Source organism: Procambarus clarkii, chromosome 87 (assembly GCF_040958095.1).
Source record: "Procambarus clarkii isolate CNS0578487 chromosome 87, FALCON_Pclarkii_2.0, whole genome shotgun sequence".
NCBI classification, from domain to species: Eukaryota; Metazoa; Arthropoda; class Malacostraca; order Decapoda; family Cambaridae; genus Procambarus; species Procambarus clarkii.
Window position 1 is genome coordinate 9,191,367 of NC_091236.1, and position 20,191 is coordinate 9,211,557.

At 46.3% G+C, this 20,191-nt stretch overlaps 2 protein-coding genes across 2 annotated transcripts; both read right to left on the reverse strand.

Moving 5' to 3' along the window:
- Positions 1-39: 39 nt before the first annotated feature.
- LOC123746975 (putative uncharacterized protein DDB_G0286901) lies at positions 40-729 on the reverse strand. Its single transcript, XM_045728876.2, has one exon. It carries the CDS (start codon positions 727-729, stop codon positions 40-42), a length of 690 nt encoding a protein of 229 aa, XP_045584832.2.
- A 4,485-nt stretch (positions 730-5,214) lies between these two features.
- LOC138358889 (uncharacterized) lies at positions 5,215-5,970 on the reverse strand. The gene has a single exon (XM_069317241.1). The coding sequence runs from the start codon at positions 5,968-5,970 to the stop codon at positions 5,215-5,217; it is 756 nt and encodes a 251-aa protein (XP_069173342.1).
- Between the last annotated feature and the right edge of the window lie 14,221 nt (positions 5,971-20,191).

The following is a 20,191-nucleotide window of genomic DNA, read 5'->3' on the forward strand; positions in this document are numbered from 1 at the left end:
CCAGAGGTGAGCATATGGACACCACTCTCCTTACTCTCACTAATACACTGCCTCTACTCTTCCTCTAGTTGAGAAGTTGTTTCTCACCACCTGACCCATATTATTGTTGGTCTGACCCATATTATTGTTGGTCTGACCCATATTACTGTTGGTCTGACCCATATTACTGTTGGTCTGACCCATATTATTGTTGGTCTGACCCATATTACTGTTGGTCTGACCCATATTATTGTTGGTCTGACCCATATTATTGTTGGTCTGACCCATATTACTGTTGGTCTGACCCATATTATTGTTGGTCTGACAAATATTATTGTTGGTCTGACCCATATTATTGTTGATCTGACCCATATTATTGTCGATCTGACCCATATTATTGTCGATCTGACCCATATTATTGTCAATCTGACCCATATTATTGTCGATCTGACCCATATTATTGTCGATCTGACCCATATTATTGTTGGTCTGACCCATATTATTGTTGGTCTGACCCATATTATTGTTGGTCTGACCCATATTATTGTCGATCTGACCCATATTATTGTCGATCTGACCCATATTATTGTTGATCTGACCCATATTATTGTTGATCTGACCCATATTAATGTTGATCTGACCCATATTATTGTCGATCTGACCCATATTATTGTCGATCTGACCCATATTATTGTTGATCTGACCCATATTATTGTCGATCTGACCCATATTATTGTCGATCTGACCCATATTATTGTTGACTGACCCATATAATTATCTGACGCGAACAAATTATCTTTTTAAAGTTCCGTACTCTGCCTCCTTCGCTTCAGCATTTCAGCTTATGGGGAGTGAATGGGGAGAAACTGAGGGGAAGAGATGGGAGAGTGAAGGGAGAAGTGAGGGGGAGGTACTAGGAGGTAATGATAAGAGGGGGCTAGCCTGTACGTTCGCAATAACCTATTGATTCTATAGCCACCTGAGGGGAATAGTGGCCTCCCATGTCGTCGAGTGCTCCTGTCTGTCCCCTGTGGCACTCTTCTGGAGTGTTGAATAATTCCCTACACTGTGTGATGTATTGGATCTCTAACCCTACCTATACCTCGTAGTGGACCCATTAACCTTACCCTACACCTCGTAGTGGACCACTAACCTTACCCTACATCTCGTAGTGGACCACTAACCTTACCCTACACCTTGTAGTGGACCACTAACCTTACCCTACACCTTGTAGTGGACCCACTAACCTTACCCTACACCTTGTAGTGGACCCACTAACCTTACCCTACACCTTGTAGTGGACCCACTAACCTTACCCTACACCTTGTAGTGGACCCACTAACTTTACCCTACACCTCGTAGTGGACCACTAACCTTACCCTACACCTCGTAGTGGACCCACTAACCTTACCCTACACGTTGTAGTGGACCCACTAACCTTACCCTACACTTACGGACTCTTCACGTTGCGGTCACGATAACGAGTGACGTCATATCAAGTGCTCAGAGTCAGATAACTTTCTCAAAACTCGTGTCCAATACACCATGTGTGTCAACTTTGTGACAGTGTCGAATACACCATGTGTGTCAACTTTGTGAGAGAGAGAGAACATACACTCAAAACATTATATTGTAGAATGTCCCATATTGACTGACTTTCGCCCTCCTGGGCTGAGGTATGCTGAACTCTGTAAATATTATGTGAATATTGGAACACTTGATGCTATACTGAACTTGTGCCTCAGATTGACCATGTAATGTATCCTTTATGTTATATTTGTGATGTAAAACTTGTTAAAGCTCCTTAATCGTCTTTTGTGGTTATATTCTTATCTTGAGGTAATCTTGAGATGATTTCGGGGCTTAGCGTCCCCGCGGCCCGGTCCTCGACCAGGTCTCCTTTTTGTCACGTGGTTAAGTGCCACGTGACAAAAGGTGTTACAAAGCTGTTTCTTTTTGTTATACAGTTTCTATGACGTGTTAGAAAGTTGTTACAGCCTGTTAGATACTTGTTACTACTTGTTAGGTGTTACAAGTTGTTAGAACGTTGTAACAACTAGTAGTTTCGACGTGTGGGATTAGTTTCGTACAGGTGGGATTAATCCCATTCTGTACTGATTAACCAAGTGGACTATATATGTAAAAGAACATATTTCGAACCCTGTGTATGTGGGACACAGGTAACTGTCTCAGGTGTGTATATGTAGATTACCACTGTTAAAACACTACAATCACCTTCTGTGCTCCAGTGCTCTATGCATCACTACTCTGAATGATCTCTAACACATCTCTAACCCTGTCCATGGAGGACACGAGACAATGTATACAAACTGGTATATGTATACCTCTGTATATGTATACCTCTGTATATGTATACCTCTGTATATGTATACCTCTGGGAGAAATTGACTAAAAACTCAAAAGTCCTTTACTGAATTGACTGAGGATTGCTTGAGGTCCTGGTGAGGGTTATCTTGAGTCGATTTCGAGGCTTTAGTGTCCCCGCGGCCCGGTCCTCGACCAGGCCTCCACCCCCAGGAAGCAGCTCGTGACAGCTGACTAACACCCAGGTACCTATTTTACTGCTAGGTAACAGGGGCATAGGGTGAAAGAAACTGCCCATTGTTTCTCGCCGGCGCCCGGGATCGAATCCGGGACCACAGGATCACAAGTCCAGCGTGCTGTCCGCTCGGCCGACCGGCTCCGTAGCATTACGAGAAATAATACTGCAAAATGCGTTAAAAATTCGACGTATTAGTAACCCATAAAGCCCCGTAATATCGACGTTCTTCACATGGGCCCCGACAGGTCAAGGCGAGACGCAGCTCTAGGGCCCCGCCTCGTAGGTACTGAACCTTGTTTATTTTCATCGCCTCTGATTAAAAGTAATTTATATATAATTTTGATACATTTGTGTGTTTATGTCTTATACCTGTACCTCCTAGCTCTGTCATCCCTCGCCTGGAAACAACTCTCTCTCTCCACTTTGACCGTCTCCTCGGTATCTTGTATGTTGTAATCATATCTCATTGAAAATCTAAAGTCCTTTGATTGAATTCTCGAAGTGGAAAAAGTTCATCCGTTCATCCCTCCTTAGTTTTCCAGCAGGAAAAAATCAATTTTTTTTTTTATTTTAGACAAAATAAACAAACCAAAGACCTTTTCAAAACCCTGATTGACTCACCACCCACATAGTCTCCCCGCCTGGTGCCTTCTGGTGATAATCCGTATCCATTATGGATAATTGATATGGATTACCCATAATCCATGCTCTCCATACACCTATCGGAGCCCCCTTGCTGCCATATCTCGCTAGCGACACTTGACACTATTGGTGCGGAACCTTGTGACAACTGAACGGTGATGTGGGTGGTGGAGGTCACTCCCTTCGGCTGAGTCTGTCATAGAGAAGCATAAGGCTTCGAGGTTAAAGCTTCCTGCCACTCGGGTGCAATACACAAGTGGCCAGACCTGAGTAATTACATTTTTGACAATAATAAAGATGCTAAAGAGGCCGCGACTAGTGGTAAATATCCTACAGGTGTTCCACCTGTGTCCCTCATGTCCCCACAGCCAGGACAGGTGTGTCACTGACGTCCCTCAGCCAGGACAGGTGTGCCACTGACCCCCACACAGCCAGGACAGGTGTGCCACTGACCCCCCCCACAGCCAGGACAGGTGTGTCACTGACGTCCCACAGCCAGGACAGGTGTGCCACTGACCCCCACACAGCCAGGACAGGTGTGCCACTGACCCCCACACAGCCAGGACAGGTGTGGGAGCTGCCCCACTGACCGTAGAGGACAAAGGGAGTGAGAGAGTGGCCATAATCCCCACCAGAGCCAGCTGGCCGCTACATATATATACTCCGTGAGAACCTCCCTCGCTCCATACTCTCATTTTTCACGCGAGTTTTTTTTCACTATTTTCACACAACATATATTTACACTTTTGTATTTTTTGTACCAGAGGGACGGGTGTGAGGGAGGGTGTGGGGGAGGGTGTCTGAGGGTGTCTGCCCCTATCTGCTGGAGCCAAAAGTCTGCTTATTCTAGTTGTCGCGAGAAAATTCTCAGTTTTAAAAAGCTGTCATTGGAGAAGGGCCAGGCATGACTTGTCATTGGCTGAGAGGGCCAGGATCTTAGGCCTGATTTCAGCTGGTTTTGGGCCGAGGCCTAGAGAAGAGGCCGAGTTTTCCTAGAGGGAAGTTGGGGGGGGGGGTGAGCTTGAGAAGTGGAGCCGGGACTCCACCTTGAAGTACACGGAACAACACAATAGTTAGTGTGATCTAACTATAGTTTTATAGTTCGGTGTTGTGTGTATAGTCTTGGGAGTGCTGAGAGGGATGGGGGGGGGGGGGGGGGGTACCAAACCAGGGGGCCGCGGAGACCATGTTAGAAGCTGTGTAATGGTAACTGACTGTTTGACTTCCCTCTACAGTTTGTCTTCCACAAACCACGCCTTTAAGGAATAGGATGTGACACTAGCTTACGGTTAGCTTACATTTATTAACTCATTGGCTTGTCCTGGGTTCGTATCCTGGCCGGGGAGGATTTACTGGGCGCAAATCCTTAACTGTAGCCTCTGTTTAACTCAACAGTAAAATGTGTACTTGGTTGTAACAAGGATTCTTCGCGGCGGGGATCGTATTCCAGGGACCTGCCCGAAACGCTACGCGTACTAGTGGCTCTACAAGAATGTAACAACTCTTGTATATATCTCAAAAAAAAACTCATTTTACTGTAGAATATATCCTGTGGATTTTATATATTTTCACTTAATTGATTTTGAACATCTTTGGTCTTGACTTGTGATCTATTGAGCAGTTTTATGAGGAAATATATTCCCCCTTATTATTTATATAGTTAATTTAAAAGTAATTCCACTCATCCAGTAAGTATAAAAGATCAAAGCTCCCTAACACTAGGTATTAGTTGACTGAACAAACCCACAAGGGCCGTGACGAGGGTTCGAACCTACGTCCGAGAGGATCCCAGACGCTGCCTTAATCGACCGAGCCGCGACATTGTCAAAAGAATTGCAACCGGGAGTTCAACTGACCTCCCGGTTGCAAGTCTTTTACCATGTCGTAGCACAGTTGATTAAAGCAGCGTCTGGGATCCATTCAGCGTAGGTTCGAATCCTCGTCACGGCCCTTGTGGATTTGTTCATTTGATGCATTAGGCTATTGTGATTTCTGTGTGTAATTAGTTGACTGGTCTCCTTCCGAGTCAATTACTCTATCAAAGTTCCAGGGCGCGGCAGGGTGCGGCAGGGTGCGGCAGGGCGCGGGAGGGCGCGGCAGGGCGCGGCAGGGCGCGGCAGGGTGCGGCAGGGCGCGGCAGGGTGCGGGAGAGCGCGGCACGGTGCGGGAGAGCGCGGCAGGGTGCGGGAGGGTGCGGCAGGGTGCGGGAGAACGCGGCAGGGTGCGGGAGAGCGCGGCAGGGTGCGGGAGGGTGCGGCAGGGTGCGGGAGAGCGCGGCACGGTGCGGGAGAGCGCGGCAGGGTGCGGGAGAGCGCGGCAGGGTGCGGGAGGGTGCGGGAGAGCGCGGCAGGGTGCGGGAGAGTGCGGCAGGGTGCGGGAGAGCGCGGCAGGGTGCGGGAGAGTGCGGCAGGGTGCGGGAGGGTGCGGCAGGGTGCGGGAGAGCGCGGCAGGGTGCGGGAGGGTGCGGCAGGGTGCGGGAGAGCGCGGCAGGGTGCGGGAGAGTGCGGCAGGGTGCGGGAGAGCGCGGCAGGGTGCGGCAGGGTGCGGGAGGGTGCGGCAGGGTGCGGGAGAGCGCGGCAGGGTGCGGGAGAGTGCGGCAGGGTGCGGGAGAGCGCGGCAGGGTGCGGCAGGGTGCGGCAGGGTGCGGCAGGGTGCAGCAGGGTGCGGGAGGGTGCAGCAGGGCCAAGTGATAGACTACCTCCTTTATAAACTTTCACAGATTTAAAGGGGATTAGTCTAAGGAGCCAAGGGCGAAGATAGACGGGGAATGGAGCAGGGGAAAGCATGAGTCAGTGGCTGGAAGGGATGAGTCAGTGGATAGAAGGGATGAGTCAGTGGATAGAAGGGATGAGTCACTGCATAGAAGGGATGAGTAAGTGGATGGAAGAGATGAGTAACCAAAGGTTGTGAGGAAACACGCTAAGACACGATGAGTAAACAGATGAATCAGGTGTTGAGAAGGATACTCATCTCCCTATCTAATGATTCACCGACTTATTTGCACACACATTTATTCATCCTAATTAACACAAATCATAAATTGTTAATAATTTATTCAATTTTGTGTATTTATATATTGTTTAATGATATAATTTTTCACATTAATTTGAAAGTGGTTTGAATTTTCTGTACAAAATAGGAGTTTCAAGAGTCGGGCCAGGGCGGGCCAGGGCGGGCCAGGGCGGGCCAGGGCGGGCCAGGACGGGCCAGGGCGGGCCAGGGTGGGCCAGGGCGGGCCAGGGCGGGCCAGGGCGGGCCAGGGCGGGCCAGGGCGGGCCAGGGCGGGCCAGAGCGGGCCAGGGCGGGCCAGGACGGGCCAGGACGGGCCAGGACGGGCCAGGGCGGGCCAGGGCGGGCCAGGGCGGGCCAGGGCGGGCCAGGGCGACCAAGGACGACCAAGGACGACCCATCAATAAGACAAGGATGGCAGGAGCGTATAAGGGATGAGGGTGGGGGGGAACAGGAGAGTATGAGGGGTGAGGTGAGGGAGTATGAGGGCCGGAGACGAGTGTGGCAGCAGCACCAGGAGGAGTGCCGACACACCAAACACTCACCTTCAAACAAAAGGTTAATTAAACCTTCACAAGTACTCCAGGTTCCCACTATATGTGAGGCCCCTCACACACACACACACACACACACACACGCGCGCACACACATAGGGGGGCCTCGTAGCCTGGTGGATAGCGCGCAGGACTCGTAATTCTGTGGCGCGGGTTCGATTCCCGCACGAGGCAGAAACAAATGGGCAAAGTTTCTTTCACCCTGAATGCCCCTGTTACCTAGTAGTAAATAGGTACCTGGGAGTTAGTCAGCTGTCACGGGCTGCTTCCTGGGGTGTGTGTGTGTGTGTATGTGTGTGGTATGGAAAAAAAAGTAGTTAGTAAACAGTTGATTGACAGTTGAGAGGCGGGCCGAAAGAGCAAAGCTCAACCCCCGCAAAAACACAACTAGGTGATTACACAACTAGGTGAACACACACACACACACACACACACACACACACACACACACACACACACACAACTTCAGTGAGAGAGAGACGATCTAAGAAATGACTACTCAGTAGAACTGAAGACGCAGAGGGTGAGAAGACATACAGACCAACAAATAAGCCAGAAAGAAACATAATAACCCAATAATACACAACGCCACGACACAAACAAACGCAGAAGGAATAAGAACAGGTTCAGAGGACAGAAGATAACAGGACTATATCCAAGAACACTGGGAACGAACACAAAGATAACAGGAACAGGGGAAAAAAAACTATGAAAAAGCCTGTGTATATAAAACATAGAATATATACATATATATATATATATACATATATACATATATACCTACATATAGTAATACAGGAAGGTAAATGAGTGAAGAATATGTATACAATATGAACATCAAGCAAGCGATGTTATGTATACAAGCAAGCGATGTTATGTATACAAGCAAGCGATGTTATGTATTCAAGCAAGCGATGTTATGTATAAACATTCCATGTGAACATTACAGACACCGTCCCAGGGCACACATCCACCTACTAGGTCAACCAGGTCAACCAGGTCTAGCCCAACCAGGTCAACTAGCCCAACCAGGTCAACCAGGTCAACTAGCCCAACCAGGTCAACTAGCCCAACCAGGTCAACTAGCCCAACCAGGTCAACCAGGTTAACCAGGTCAACTAGCCCAACCAGGTCAACTAGCCCAACCAGGTCAACTAGCCCAACCAGGTCAACTAGCCCAACCAGGTCAACTAGCCCAACCAGGTCAACTAGCCCAACCAGGTCAACTTGCCCAACCAGGTCAACTAGCCCAACCAGGTCAACTAGACTAGTACACCCCTTCCCAAGCCTCATATGGGCAGTGTTGGCAGCTCTATACACAATAAACGCTACAACTCCATGATACAAAACCATGACAAACAGGAAAGTGTAAAGTTAGAGCCACATAATACAAAACTACATTAGAGACTGTATGAAATACGTCTGAAAGACTGACATAAGGCGGATGTTGGAGAGCTATGTAATGCTATGTAAGTGGATTACACATGACCCAACCCAGCAGTCACAGCCCTCTGTGTGTATATATATATACACACATACACGTTCGATACAATACCCAACGAGATCACTACAGAAAAAATACAATTTGAAATGGAGTATAGACCACGAATACAAAATACGGGGGTGGGAAAAATCAACCTTAAAGCAGAACGATATAAGTGTCATTGTGACAGACTCTAACATACGGACATATTTAGAATACATATTTAATTCCCCGCCTCAAGCCGATGGCTGATATGTAAAGGTCGCATTTATTTACTTTCTCTCACACACGGAATGACAAAAATGGTTCTCGTATCACAAGGATTATTTCTGTATTATGAAATAGTCCGTCAGAATAACTCCATACTGGGGTTCAGTTCACAGACCTGTGGTTAGATTGACCGTGGATTGGGGACAGGGGGGGTGGGGGAGGGGGGTGGGAAGGGTGGATGGATGGATAAGGGGAAGGATGATTGTGTTGTTGGAGATAGCAACAATCACCCCTGGTGAACGAGGGCCCCCCTAACAATCACCCCTGGTGAATGAGGACCCTCTAACAATCACCCCTGGTGAATGAGGACCCTCTAACAATCACCCCTGATGAACGAGGACCCTCTAACAATCACCCCTGGTGAACGAGGACCCTCTAACAATCACCCCTGATGAACGATGACCCCTCTAACAATCACCCCTGGTGAACGAGGACCCTCTAACAATCACCCCTGGTGAACGATGACCCCTCTAACAATCACCCCTGGTGAACGAGGACCCTCTAACAATCACCCCTGATGAACGATGACCCCTCTAACAATCACCCCTGGTGAACGAGGACCCTCTAACAATCACCCCTGGTGAACGAGGACCCTCTAACAATCACCCCTGGTGAACGATGACCCCTCTAACAATCACCCCTGGTGAACGATGACCCCTCTAACAATCACCCCTGGTGAACGATGACCCCTCTAACAATCACCCCTGGTGAACGATGACCCCTCTAACAATCACCCCTGGTGAACGAGGACCCTCTAACAATCACCCCTGGTGAACGATGACCCCCCTAACAATCACCCCTGGTGAACGAGGACCCTCTAACAATCACCCCTGGTGAACGAGGACCCCTCTAACAATCACCCCTGGTGAACGAGGACCCCCCTAACAATCACCCCTGTGAACGATGACCCCTCTAACAATCACCCCTGGTGAACGATGACCCCTCTAACAATCACCCCTGTGAACGATGACCCCTCTAACAATCACCCCTGTGAACGATGACCCCTCTAACAATCACCCCTGGTGAACGAGGACCCCCCTAACAATCACCCCTGTGAACGAGGGGAGAGGATACAGTCTTCACTACACACAAAGTCTGGGGAGAGGATTCAGACTTCATCAAGTCTGTGTTAATGAAAAGTAGTGTGGAGGCGCCTTAGGCTTTAATGACTGGCTGTTAATATCCAGCCAGAGAGTGCCAGTGTAGGCTACTCATACATGGCATACATGTATAATCTGGGTTATACATGTATAACCAGTGTAATCATACATGGAACTGTATGACTAATCATCCTGTGAGGTGGGGGTATTTAGCATCACGTAGCTAGTGTTTCGACACACTCTGTACTCACCTTTATATTGCCTAGGGCAGCTGAACAAATGCACTTGTACCAAAATGTGTTTATGAGAAAATCACTGGTGTTGATGGTGGTGGTTATTGTGGTAGTGGTGGTGGTTACTATGGTAAACAACAACTATTTAACGCCCCCCACCCAGCCACTAACACCCCCACCCAGCCACTAACACCACCCCCCCACACCTAGCCACTAACACCCACCACCCAGCCACTAACACCACCACCCAGCCACTAACACCACCACCCAGCCACTAACACCACCACCCAGCCACTAACACGACTACCCAGCCACTAACACCCCCCACCCAGCCACTAACACCACCACCCAGCCACTAACACCACCACCCAGCCACTAACACCCCCCACCCAGCCACTAACACCCCCACCCACCCAGCCACTAACACCCCCCACCCAGCCACTAACACCCCCACCCACCCAGCCACTAACACCCCCCACCCAGCCACTAACACCCCCCACCCAGCCACTAACACCCCCACCCACCCAGCCACTAACACCCCCCACCCAGCCACTAACACCCCCACCCACCCAGCCACTAACACCCCCCACCCAGCCACTAACACCCCCACCCACCCAGCCACCAGCCGGGACCACGGAAGCGTCATTGCGTCATGGTATTTTGATTAAGCAATAAGTGAGGTGGCTGGCACACAGGAGCATGGAGCACCCCGCTGGCCGGGCAGCGGTGTGTGTGTGATTGGAATTATTACATGTAGTTTCAATTAGGTAAATGAGCCTCGCAGGAGAGCGAGGGGGAGTGGGGCTGCTGAGTCCGTGTAGGGGGTAGGGGGGCTGCTGCGTCAGTGTGGGGGGGGGGCTGCTGCGTCAGTGAGGGGGGGCTGCTGCGTCAGTGAGGGGGGGGCTGCTGCGTCAGTGAGGGGGGTGGGCTGCTGCGTCAGTGTAGAGGGGGGCTGCTGCGTCAGTGTGGAGAGTGGCTGCTGCGTCAGTGTGGAGAGGGGCTGCTGCGTCAGTGTGGGCGGCTGCTGCGTCAGTGTGTGTGGGGGGGCTGCTGCGTCAGTGTGGGGGGGCGGTGACATGTGTATCAGCCATAGACTCATTTAGACAGGAAGAGGAGATGATCGCGGCCACCTGCAGACATAATCCTGTCGATGGAACTATGTGTTCCCGAAGGCTGAAGCCGTCACCCAGCCGTACCAACCCATGTGTCAATAGTACCACGAATACCTAAGGACTCTCAAGGAACCCCCCCCAGGAGTCTACAAGAGTCCCCCAGGTGAAACACTCGACTGGTGCTTCCTTCCCGCCCAGTGAAGCAAACTCCCTTATCTTCACCCATGTACAAGACACCTGTCACCCCAACATAGTGGACATTATCACGTCAATGAGACCTCGGGTCGTTCACAGGTGACCTAAGATGCCCTAGGAAGACTCCGGTAATCCTTAAATGTCCCAAGGAGTCCCCATGGGTACACCGAGGTCCAGAAGTGTCTTTCTTAGGTGTCAACAGTGATGTTCAGGTGTCCCAGGCGTTCACAAATGTGCTCATGAGTCCCAAAAGTTCCTAATGGGTCCCCAAAAAGTTCTTATGTGTCCCCAAAAGTACTCGTGTATCCCCAGGAGCCCCCTGTATTACATATAGGATTCGCTGTGTGGGATTATGTATGTTGCATGGGGGGTCTTGGGATATTTACCAACGGTTTTTGGAATTGTAGTCTGGATCTGGAGAGCGGCATGTATGTTTTGGGCAGGAGTGAGTGTATTGGGTGAGCGTGTGTATACCATACATAGCCCACCTCCGCTATACTCACCGGCAGCAACTACGCTGTATCTTCGATATAAACACAGCCTACATTCCCCCACAGTTAAAGTACATATGCTCATCGCACGCTCTCACTACCACCATTATCTCTCATCTTCTGCACTACATAAACTCACTCTCACTCATGCATACATGCTAGTTCATCCACTCCCTATACGCAATCTTCCTATTCAATCATACACTCGCCATATGAACTATATCATACGTCAGGCAACGGTGCAGAGGATTCACCCCCCCACCCTCCGCCTGGGGATAAGGGGGGACGGGGGATGTTGAGTTGGGGGGTTATGGGGGGGCAGGAGGCAATGGGGGGAATAGGACCATGGCTTGGGTACGAGTTAGGGAACACATACGCCATTCTCATTTGTATTACAGTAGTTAAATGAAGTCATCGGGAGGCGATATTCCCACTCCGTCACATTCCCGTCACATTAATCCACTAAGATTGGATTTTAAGAAGAAACTTACACAAGATAATCATTACCAGATATGTCAAGATTCACACACAAAATTTCCGTTTTCTATGGGAAATCAATGGCTGGAACTTTGGTGTGTAGAGAGTATGCCGTCAAGATTAAAGTAGATAAGGAAGAGTGGGTAGCAGGCATTTCCCACCACCCATGGCTATAGGCTCCATAGCGTAATGTGTAAGTCCCTCTCCCATTACGCTCCCGCCATGTATAGATATATGGGGGAACTGTGGTAGAGAGTAATAAGAGAGAAGAGGGCGTGGAGAGAGAGAGAGAGAGAGGTACTAGCGGGCGGTGGCTGCTCGCCACGGGGTCCATTACTACGCAGTACTCACGACCGCGCCAGCACCTAGGCTACACACACTCTTCCAATTTATGTCTAAATAATTACACGATAACTACAGCATATAGCATTATTCAAATAATATACAAATACAATTTTCCCAGGCTACAGATATATAATTTTTTTTTGTTTATTTTGGATTCCCGTGCTTGTGTTATGGGGGAAGGCAATGTTTGGCTTTAAGGTAAGTCATTCGTGTGGAGGGAGTTATATTTGTATGTACATTATTATATCACGGGGTTCCAACACCCATCTAAAGGGTGTGTGTTGGTCCATTGATATTGTCCACGGTGCGTTAAGTTAAAGCCTATAATTTTCATAATAATGATTTATAATTATATAATTTATCTTCTTATTTCAAATGTGGATTAGTCATTGTTTATATTGTGTTCTACCAGCAGATGTTTCTTGTATTAACTAAAAAGACATGACTGAAATTTGGTGAAATTGTGGAAAAATGAGATCAAATATTCTATATGGATAGGTATGTGGCAAGTAATAAACTAATTTCAGTCTGTGTACACGCTGTGTACATAGTGTATTTAGGCACACCCTGCCAGCCTCCCCTTCAGGCACACCCTGCCAGCCTCCCCTTCAGGCACACCCTGCCAGCCTCCCCTTCAGGCACACCCTGCCAGCCTCCCCTTCAGGCACACCCTGCCAGCCTCCCCTTCAGGCACACCCTGCCAGCCTCCCCTTCAGGCACACCCTGCCAGCCTCCCCTTCAGGCACACCCTGCCAGCCTCCCCTTCAGGCACACCCTGCCAGCCTCCCCTTCAGGCACACCCTGCCATCTCTAGCACGAGACTGCTCTAATAGCAACATTATACGATAAACCAGCCAATAATTAATGGCCCGAAACCACAGACTGTTTCATCTAGGGAGGACCATCTGGGGAGGACCATCTGTGGAGGGCCATCTGGGGAGGACCATATTTGGAGGACCATCTGGGGAGGACCATCTGGGGAGGGCCATCTGGGGAGGACCATATTTGGAGGACCATCTGGGGAGGACCATCTGGGGAGGGCCATCTGGGGAGGACCATATTTGGAGGACCATCTGGGGAGGACCATCTGTTGAGGGCCATCTGGGGAGGACCATATTTGGAGGACCATCTGGGGAGGACCATCTGGGGAAGTGGGTTTCATCAGATTGGATGGAATTGAGCACGAGGAACCCCATGTCCAGAAGCCTCCCCATTCTAGCCACCATGCTAAAGTCATTTGAAGTAAGAAAACGTGCCAAATGTTTAGCTCTGCACGGAGTCGAACCCGGGGACTATTTCGCTGTGAGCCGAGTGGACTGGCTGCTCTACTTAAAGACCATTACAGCCCATTTGTTGAACCCATTATGTGACCTTTTCTCCACCGCCCGCAGGACGGGTATAGGGTCCATAATAATAAATTAATGTTCACTTAAACGCTCAACAATGCAACATACACTACAATGTATGCTCTTTGTTTACACATTCTTATGAATAAGATTATTTTATGAATATGTATGCTTACACATAAACACGCAGTTTTTATATTAATGTCATTTCCACGCAGTCGTGCAAGCCTACGGCATCCAGGCATATTGCATGCATACACACAGGCATACTTCATGTATACACACATGCATACACACAGGCATACATCATGCAAACACAGAGGCATCTTTATGCATACTTCATGCATACACACAGGCCTTCTGCACACAAATATGCAGGTTAACTGTACGCTGTTATAGCTTTTAACATATTTAAGTAGTCCTAGTTATCTCATTCAAGCCCGGCCACCAATCCAGCCCACAGCTGAATACGATAACATTACTACCTGTTATCTTGAAGCATGTCGAAGGAAATAAAGAATTCAGATTTTTGTCTAATAAATTACTACTACTACTATTATTATAATTAGTGCATAAATAAATCACATTATTATTATTATTATTATTATTATTATTATTATTATTATTATTATAACAATAATGTTTAAGTACTGGTTATCTACAAAGGTGCTAGAAAATTTCCAGTTCCAGTCTACACGAATGAATGGGGGAAAAAAACACACAACATATTATTTGTATGACCAATCACTATCTTTAAGTAAATAAATAAAAATTCCTAACCACACTAAGGGTAATAATTAGAGGGTATTTCCTAAACTTTGAACTCACTGGCAACCTATTTAATATAAAAGAGGGCAATACTTATAGAGCAAAATAACAGAGTCGCAGCTCTTGTGTTCGTCTCAGGGTCAATCTCTCAGAATGTTCGGCAATATGTTTATTGTGTGTGATGTGTGTTTATATATGTATGAACACGTTGTACTGAACTGGGTGAGAATAGCTTGAGCTACCTCATCCCTTTGTGTGTATTTTACCTCAATAAACTTGTTTCAATTTCAATTTAACTCTACTATGGGAGCTGCAACAGCCCTTGCCCTGCATTTGTTGCCAAATTTACATAGGTTATCTTGAGATGATTTTCGGGGCTTTAGTGTCCCCGCGGCCCGGTCCTCGACTAGGCCTCCACCCCCCCCCCCAGGAAGCAGCCCGTGACAGCTGACTAACACCCAGGTACCTATTTTACTGCTATGTGACAGGGGCATGGGGTGAAAGAAACTCTGCCCATTGTTTCTCGCCGGCGCCCGGGATCGAACCCGGGACCACAGGATCACAGTCCAGCGTGCTGTCCGCTCGGCCGACCGGCTCCCTACATAACCGACAATCTCAAATTAGTTTACTAATTAATAAAACCTATCATGTAACAAGGATAACAATCACTGCACCAATAAGAATTAATCCTACTGCAAAGCATTTCCACAATACTGGATATTTGTTTGGATAATGAGTTCAAAACTCCGTCTCTTAAATAGCAAGTAAAGAGGCTACAACTCTGCTTCCTTCCTCCCTTTGTGAAATAATAGCAGAGTCCATGTATATAGGTAACCCACTTATTATTCACTATTCTCTAACTCCTTTTTAAATTACCTAGATGGCATTTACATAATAAGTAAATCAGAACTCATTGAAAGCTCTTATTAAGAGATTTCATCTCCTACACGTTCCTGTTCACTCTAAATACATGTACATAGGTCTACTTTTATTTGCCTATTGCACTACACATTTATCACTACAATTCCCTATGGAAATTATTATAAGAAGAATTAATCATAATGCAGATTTTTTGTATTTAACTTAAACCAATAGGCTATCCTGTAACTTTCATATACGGCCTGTTTTCATTATTTCCTCTACCTTACACTTATATATATATGAAAAATACTAAATGTGCTTAACGTCTCAAAAACTCCTTTAATTAATCACCATTAATTCTCCACTTTGAAAATTACGTATGCAAACTTACTTACGTATTTCAATTACCGTTATGGCTATCCCAGTCCATAACTATCAAACTCATTTGCTACGACGGGGCCGGGCTCCTGTGATATCATACATGATGTGGGCCGTGACAAGGGCTCCTGTGATATCATACATGATGTGGGGCGTGACAAGGGCTCCTGTGATATCATACATGATGTGGGCCGTGACAAGGGCTCCTGTGATATCATACATGATGTGGGGCGTGACAAGGGCTCCTGTGATATCATACATGATGTGGGCCGTGACAAGGGCTCCTGTGATATCACACATGATGTGGGGCGTGACAAGGGCTCCTGTGATATCATACATGATGTGGGGCGTGACAAGGGCTCCTGTGATATCACACATGATGTGGGCCGTGACAAGGGCTCCTGTGATATCATACATGATGTGGGGCGTGACAAGGGCTCCTGTGATATCATACATGATGTGGGGCGTGACAAGGGCTCCTGTGATATCACACATGATGTGGGGCGTGACAAGGGCTCCTGTGATATCATACATGATGTGGGGCGTGACAAGGGCTCCTGTGATATCATACATGATGTGGGCCGTGACAAGGTAGGCCTACCCCCACCCTTACTTCATTCGGGGGCACGAATGAACCATTCGTAAAGTACACAAATACAAAACAAACATAACATTTACCTTACCATGTTGTATTGGTGCTTCCCGACGCCTGGCATCTCTCTGGTCTGACACACTGCTTCAGCTCTGACACTGCTTCTAGTCTGACACACTGCGTCTGGTCCGACACACTGCGTCTGGTCTGACACACTGCGTCTAGTCCGACACACTGCTTCAGCTCTGAAACACTGCGTCTGGTCTGACACACTGCGTCAGCTCTGGACAAATAATCCAGCTACAGCAAGCCTAAAGTTACTGGATTTAGGTGAGAATTGAGAACGAAGTCGGGAATTGTAAATTAATGTTCATGGCTGATATTTTTCACATGGTTTTTTTTCACTGTCATTTGGGCTTCCAAATATGAACATCATTTCTGAGACAAAAACACTTGACCCTGGGATAATTTAGTCCCAAATATTGATCAAATTTGCAGGCATCAACACTCGAAAAGTTTCCTTCAAAATACAATCACACTGTAACAATTATTTCTAAGCTTTAAATTTCTGCTACTTGTTTCACCACTCACACTCACTAAGTTTGCCATCACGTAATTTGTTACTTGTATATTAATCAGACTTACGGACATAGTGAATACGAGCTTTGTAATGTGGCAACAGCCACAGCTGATGTTTACAAGGGAAACATGCTGTTTTCTTGTCAACAAACACGTGAGAAACTTTTTCACTATTCCTGTATTACCCGACGCTCTCCATTAACTGTTCGTTCGCTAACACGATTACGGTTTCAGAGTAAACAACACTGCGCACTTGCTTTCGGTAATTATAAGGCTCCAAACTGCCTGGAAGGAGCAGGCTGGCCGCTGGTACCCGCGCGCCACTGCCCGGCCCGCCACACTTGCCATCATCCACGCTTCTAAACAGGTTGTTGAGGTCAGACAATTAATCAGGAGAAGGAGCTATATATGCTGGTATGTTTTTGGAATTGATATGATGACAGCCTGCTCGGGCCAGATTCACGAAAGCACTTACGCAAATACTTACGAACGTGTACATCTTTCCTCAATATTTGACGGCTTTGGTTACATTTATTAAACAGTTTACAAGCATGAAAACTTGCCAATCAACTGTTGTTATTGTTATAAACAGCCTCCTGGTGTTTCGGAGCTCATTAACTGCTTAATAATTGGAAACAAAGCCGCCAAAGATTGAGAAAAGATGTACAAGTTCGTAAGTGCTGGCGTAACTGCTTCGTGAATCTGGCCTCTGGATATACTCCGCAACGAGACCTAAAATATCTTTCTTCTTGCAGACAAGACACAAATAGATTAATTTGCTAGAATTTTTAACTTTACTGTGTACAAGTTAATTGGACCGACACTCATTCGTCAGGACTGGGAAGAAACTCGGCAACATGTCAGTAAAAGAGTTGATTACATCACACACAAGAAATTAAACGTCATGAGAATTCAGTGGAGAAATTAGACTAGGATTCCCATTCCACGAGTCAGCATTGGTAAGTTCCAGCAGCTGATGCAACAGAAGATAATGAAGCAAATGGGAAAATTAAATAAAAGTTCAATTTAAATTTTTTTTTGACATTTAAAAATTGCTTATGCATTTGTCACCTGTGTAATAATAGAAGCTAGTTTTATGAATCAAATGTTATTGTTCATAGTTTTGTGATACCTTTACTTCTAAAAGCGTGTTCGTGTTATTGTCACCCTGTATATGGAAAGGTACCATATTTTATTTACAATTAACAAACCTGCAAAAGTTGCCATTCATATTTGTATGTATGGCCATTTTAATACATTAAAGTTCTACAATCTGCAAGACATAATTATGTATTCCATGTAAAACCTGATACTGGCAAAAACATTTACAGTTTGGATCCCTATGGTCTTTTGTTTACCTTGTTGCTGACAAACAAGTAATGATTTTTTTTGTAATACCATGAGCTGTTTGTTAACAAAACTAACAGCTCACGGTGCTGGTTGAAGTAGTGATCAGTGGGTCATGGGATGCTTGTTTCACTCCGTCACTAAAATATAGATGTAGATTATATTAGAGAGTAATGCTATCGTGGTGGCCTTAATAATTCTCCAGACATTGATAGGTTGATAAGTTAGGACTAATGTAAGTCTAACACTAACATCAGTTGGGTTCGTTCTCTATTCTTAATCGAGAATCCCGGGTTCGACTCCCAGGCGGAACGGAAATGGCTGGGCACGTTTCCTTTCATCTAATGCCTCTGTCCACCTAGCAGTAATTAATTAGGTATCTGGCAGTTATGCAACTGTTGTGGGGTTGCATCCTAGAGAAGGTCAGTAATTAGACCTTGGGTGACCTTGACGCAAGTCTAAAGTTTAATATACACACGCTTCCTGTCCTCGACGAAACGAATTAAAATTTATGCAAGTATTGCAATGAATCAACCAGCACCGTGAGCTGTTAGTTTTGTTAACAAACAGCTCATGGTATTACAAAAAAAATCATTATAGTGTGTCCTTCAGAAAATATCGTTTTCTATACAATATGAAACAGGATATTTAGAGAGGGACTTATACAATTCAAATTCTTAACGTTCGCAACCACAAAACTAGAGTAATTTCTTAAAAAGTATATTATACGCACGAATTAACATTACGGATTAAAATATTTGGTTAAAACGTGCATCTAAAGAATATTTTCATTCATACTTAGTTACGTTATCGACACACAATCGGGGATCTCGGGTTCGATTCCCAGGCGGGGCAGAAATGGTTGGGCACGTTTAACATGCTATATATCTACTATACAGTATATGCTATATCGACCAACCGTGTGCAGGAGCCGCAGTATAAAAAATCGGCCCAATCTTAGGTCAAACGAACTTTTGACTTCCGTGAAAAGAAAGTGGTTATTCAACTGTACAATACCCGGATGCACCCTCATCTTTATTAACGAATCTAAGTATGGACACCTCATATTTAGAAAGATATATATCTACTTTGGAGAAAGTTCAACACACTCACCATTTGGTCCGGGTAACATCTCCCGTCACGCAGGGTGCAGTCGCGCCTCCACAGATCTCCAGTATCATCTCTTGATACTGGTAATGGCTCAAAAGGGCCACCACTTACGGGCTATTCATGCCCGTGCCACCTCTTGGGTGGCTTAATCTTTATCAATCAATCAATCAGTTCAACACAGAGCAACAAAACTCATCCTAGAACTAAGTCGACTTTTATGCCAGGAAAGGTTGAAGGCCATATGACTTACAACATTTCAAATCAGGCATGACTGGAATGATCTCATCATAATTTTTAAAATACTGAACAAGATGAAGGATATTAACCTAGACCAATTCTTTATAACGTCCAATGTAACTCATACATACTGCTAGAGGACAACAATTTTAAGTTCAACACGCCATAATGCAAAACAGACAACGGTAATGCCTAATAGTGGCTTTAGGCATTGTATGTACTAGCTCTACCTATAAGTCAACCAATCCTTGTAAAAATTTATTGTATGTATGTACCTTACCTAAATAAAATTGTATTGTGTTGTATTGTATGTTTTCGAGGTGCATAATAAATGAACTAAACCAAAATGCCAAAACCATAAATTGCAAGACAGTATTTCATCTTCAAACTCAACTGGAATAAAGTAGGTTGTTACTGTTGAGTCTACTAGATAGGGAGACTCTCAAATAAATTTAGGTTAAGGTAGTACAGTTGGGTTCGTTTTTTACTCACAACCAAAAATTCCGGGTTCGAGTCCCGG

Bases quoted from the DNA above. Each gene is read 5' to 3' on its own strand.
- LOC123746975 (XM_045728876.2), bottom strand. From the start codon at position 729: ATGGGTCAGATCGACAATAATATGGGTCAGATCGACAATAATATGGGT.
- LOC138358889 (XM_069317241.1), bottom strand. From the start codon at position 5,970: ATGCTTTCCCCTGCTCCATTCCCCGTCTATCTTCGCCCTTGGCTCCTT.